The sequence below is a fragment of the Talpa europaea genome, assembly GCF_964194135.1.
Source record: "Talpa europaea genome assembly, chromosome: X".
Classification (NCBI taxonomy): Eukaryota; Metazoa; Chordata; class Mammalia; order Eulipotyphla; family Talpidae; genus Talpa; species Talpa europaea.
The window spans coordinates 94,998,202-95,001,563 of NC_140081.1; the positions used below are offsets into that span (position 1 = coordinate 94,998,202).

Below are 3,362 nucleotides of genomic sequence, written 5' to 3' on the forward strand. Positions count from 1 at the left end.
CAACTACCCTTTCTTGGGAAGCTCTCCGACTAGCCACCTGCAGGCCTTCCCCTGCCTCCCACCCCACTCTAGCCCTGCCAGCTGGTCCTCGGAGTGGCTGGGCCTCCCCCTCGCAGAGCCCCGACCCCCTCATTCCCTGGGCCTCCGTCCCCTTTCCCCTGCTCTGAACCTGCTCTAGTTCATTCTCTGCAGAGCAGCCCGAGCTGCATCGTGCAAACGGAAGTTACATCTGCCCGGCCTTTGCTTAGAGCTGGTATATGCTCAGCAATGGCCTGGGGTGGCCGCCATGTCGGCCTCATCACCCGCCGCCTTGAGCACTGCAGTGTCTGTCTCTAGTCACTTTGACCTACTTAGGATGCCCCGAACAGGCCCAGCTGGTGCCAGCCTCTGCTCCTGCGAGTCACTCTTGGGTGTGGCCGCCCCACCCATCCTGCCCCTTCCAACTGGTCCCGGACATCCTGCCCCGGCCGTGCCCCATCGTTTGGCGACACAGGTGGGGCCCAGACAGGAGAATCAGCTTCCCAGAGCCCAGCTGAGGTGGCCGCCTCCCCGAGCACAAGGGACATGGAGCCCAGGAGGAACCCCATCCTAGGCGTTGCCCCACTGCAGCCCTCACCCAGCACACTTCATTTCAGTGCGCCCACCTGTCACTGGACCTGGCCCTCAAGGCCCTTTCCATGGAGGTGCCTGCTGCGGTCAGGGCATGCCCAGGCCCGGCCTCAGAGCACATCATCCTCATGCACTTGGCAGTGTGGGACAGAAGCTCCAGAGGGGAGGGAGTTCTAGAGCCCCCTGTGCACCTGGGCAGGCAGGTGCTCCCCATTATGCTCTGTGGCGCAAACCCCCTAAGTCTGGGCTCATTGATTTCTTGGGCCCCTGAGGCGACAATAGGGGGCAGTGGGCAACGGAGGTTGGACAAATCTAGGCCAAGGTAGGAGACAGCCACAGAGGCGGCCTATGGGCTGGGACCCAGCGCTCCACCCTGCCCCTGATGTTTGCTCACCACCCCCAACACCCACCTCTCCCGCACCCCCACGCGAGGCCCCGCCGCTCACACGGACAGGCCACAAGAGGGCAGCCCGGGAGGCTCTGCTCTAGCTCCTGGCCTGGCCTACTACTCCCTGCCGCCTCCAGGCAGGATGTGGGGGACGGCTGGCAAGGTAGCTGGTGAGCAGTTGAGGGAGTTTATTGATGGACACATTGAGGGACAGGCGCCCATAGCAGCAAACTGCACTGAGCACAGTTGCAGACGGGATGGGGCTGGGAGAAGGTTCTAGGGCTGTGGGGCTAGCGTGGCCAGGGTCTGGGAAGGTCAGGCAGCTGTCTGGACCTGGAACTGCCTGGTGAAGGGGGACTGCGGGTTGCGTGCAGTCCCACCTGAGCAGCTCCAGGTTGGTGCTGCCCATGGTGAGGAACTGGGCCTCGTCCCGGAATGCGCATCCCAGGGCCCCTGGTGCTCAGTCCTCAAGGCTGGGGCCATCGGGCGGTGTGTACATGGGCTCGACCTGGGCCCAGCTGCGGGCCTGCTCGTCGGCCCAGGCCAGTAGCTCAGCGGCGCGGTGCAGGAAGACCAGCAGAAGCGTGTGTACGTCGCCCTCAGCCGAGTGGGCAGCGCTGGGCTCAGCCTGGAAGTAGCGGCGGAAGAGGCTGCCCAGGCTGTAGCCCTTGCAGCTCTGGGCCCGTGTGCCATGGCTGTGGGCGCGGTCCAGGCCCCGGAGTGCGGGCAGCGTGTCCAGGCAGACCGTGTCCTGGGGCAGGTGGGCACCCAGGCGCTGCAGCTCCGTGCACAGCAGGGGGAAGTCATAATCGAAGCCATTGTGGGCTACCAGGCAGATGGGGCCCTCCTGGCGGCTCAGGAAGGCCTGCAGCGTCCGCACCACGGCGCCGTTGAAGCCGGCCTTCCGGCACCGCGCCAGGCACTCGCTGCTCAGGCCAGTGATCTCGCTGGCCTTGGCTGTGAAGGCACGCTGCGGGCTCATGCACAGTGTGAGCTTGTCCAGGACCCGAGGCAGCACGGGGGTGCCGGACTCGTCGCGCTCTGGGCTCTCCAGGGAGGAGCGGTGCACGGCAAACAGGGACAGCTCGGCGATCTCAGGGTCCATGTTGGGGAGCCCAGTGGCTTCCAGGTCCAGGAAGACAAAGGTGTTGGCCAGGGGTGCCTCGGACATGGTGATTTGCTCAGGGGCAAGTGAAATGAAAGCTGCCAGGGCAAGAAGCACAAACCTGAGGGCCACGTGTGGTGGTTCCAGGTCAAGGCTCCGACCCGTCTAGGTTCGCTTCCTGCCCGACCCCACCTGCGCGACCTCCAATTCCGGGAGCGGTTGTCAAGGGCCACATCCAGGAAGATGGCCCAGGGGCCACCCGGGCTAGAGGCCAGGGCCCAGGGGCGGTTCATTCTGTCCGGGATGAGGCCCTCCGTGCGGTCCCTGTCCATCTCTGGGAAGCCCCTAACTAGCATCACCTACCGAATGGCAAGAGGGTGGCCCTCTGTGCCCGGACCTAGGTACGCTGAGGGGAGAACCGCCGGCCCACATCCTCAGGCACAGCCCAGACAGTACCTTCCCCGGGACACCTTGGCTGGGAGCTGTGGGCATGGCTGCCTAGATCTGCACCCCTGGGCCAGCAGCTGGGAAACAGTCATTGTCGAAAGCCCTGGCAGAGACCCCTACCTCCCGGGCCTGGCCAGCCTGACCTCCTTGGCACACAGGTGCTGATGCCAGTCCGGCCTGTCTGCCTCGGGGCTCCCGGGGCCGCCCGCCACCCAGCCGCGCTGGCTTACCTGGGGCAGGTGCTGGCTGGCTTCCTGGGCTGCTGGGCACCTGTCTCCGCACAGGCAGCTCCAGGCGCCCTTTAATCAGCAGTCCCGGCCCGCCCCCAGCCGCCTGTTGGGCAACAGGGAGGCCAGAGGCCGCAGGACCTGTGTGGCCGGCTAGCCGCCCCCTCGCTCGCTCAGCCACAAGGCCACACGCCCCGTGTTTACAGACAGGGTGGCAGGCGCCCGGCCGCACGCGGCCACCGCCGAGCAGGCTTGTGGGCTGGGGACCGAGTCATCACAGGCATGAGGAGGAAGCGCGAGTCTCCCTCCGCCCTGCCACGGAGCCCTTCTCCAGGGCGAGGTCCCGGGGACTAGGGAGGGGCCTGCCCCTAGGCCGGTGAGTGACTCAGGGTGGGAACCAGGGGGTAGGAACCAGGTGCCTTCGCACTGGGCTCAGCCGCAGCGGGCGGGGGTTGGGGGGAATCTAGCACCAGGACCACCCACCGCCAGGCAGCGGTTTGCCCAGCTGGAGGGCTCATCTTTCACCGGAAGGGAAGATGGTACCTCCTTCGGGGTGTAATGAGCCTTATCTAAGGAGCATCTGGCA

General features: G+C 65.9%; 1 protein-coding gene across 1 annotated transcript; it reads right to left on the reverse strand.

Moving 5' to 3' along the window:
- Nucleotides 1-1,457: 1,457 nt before the first annotated feature.
- Nucleotides 1,458-2,168, reverse strand: TREX2 (three prime repair exonuclease 2; the record flags this gene model as incomplete). Its single annotated transcript, XM_084258260.1, has 1 exon — nucleotides 1,458-2,168. One exon carries the CDS (start codon nucleotides 2,166-2,168, stop codon nucleotides 1,458-1,460), a length of 711 nt encoding a protein of 236 aa, XP_084114386.1.
- Between the last annotated feature and the right edge of the window lie 1,194 nt (nucleotides 2,169-3,362).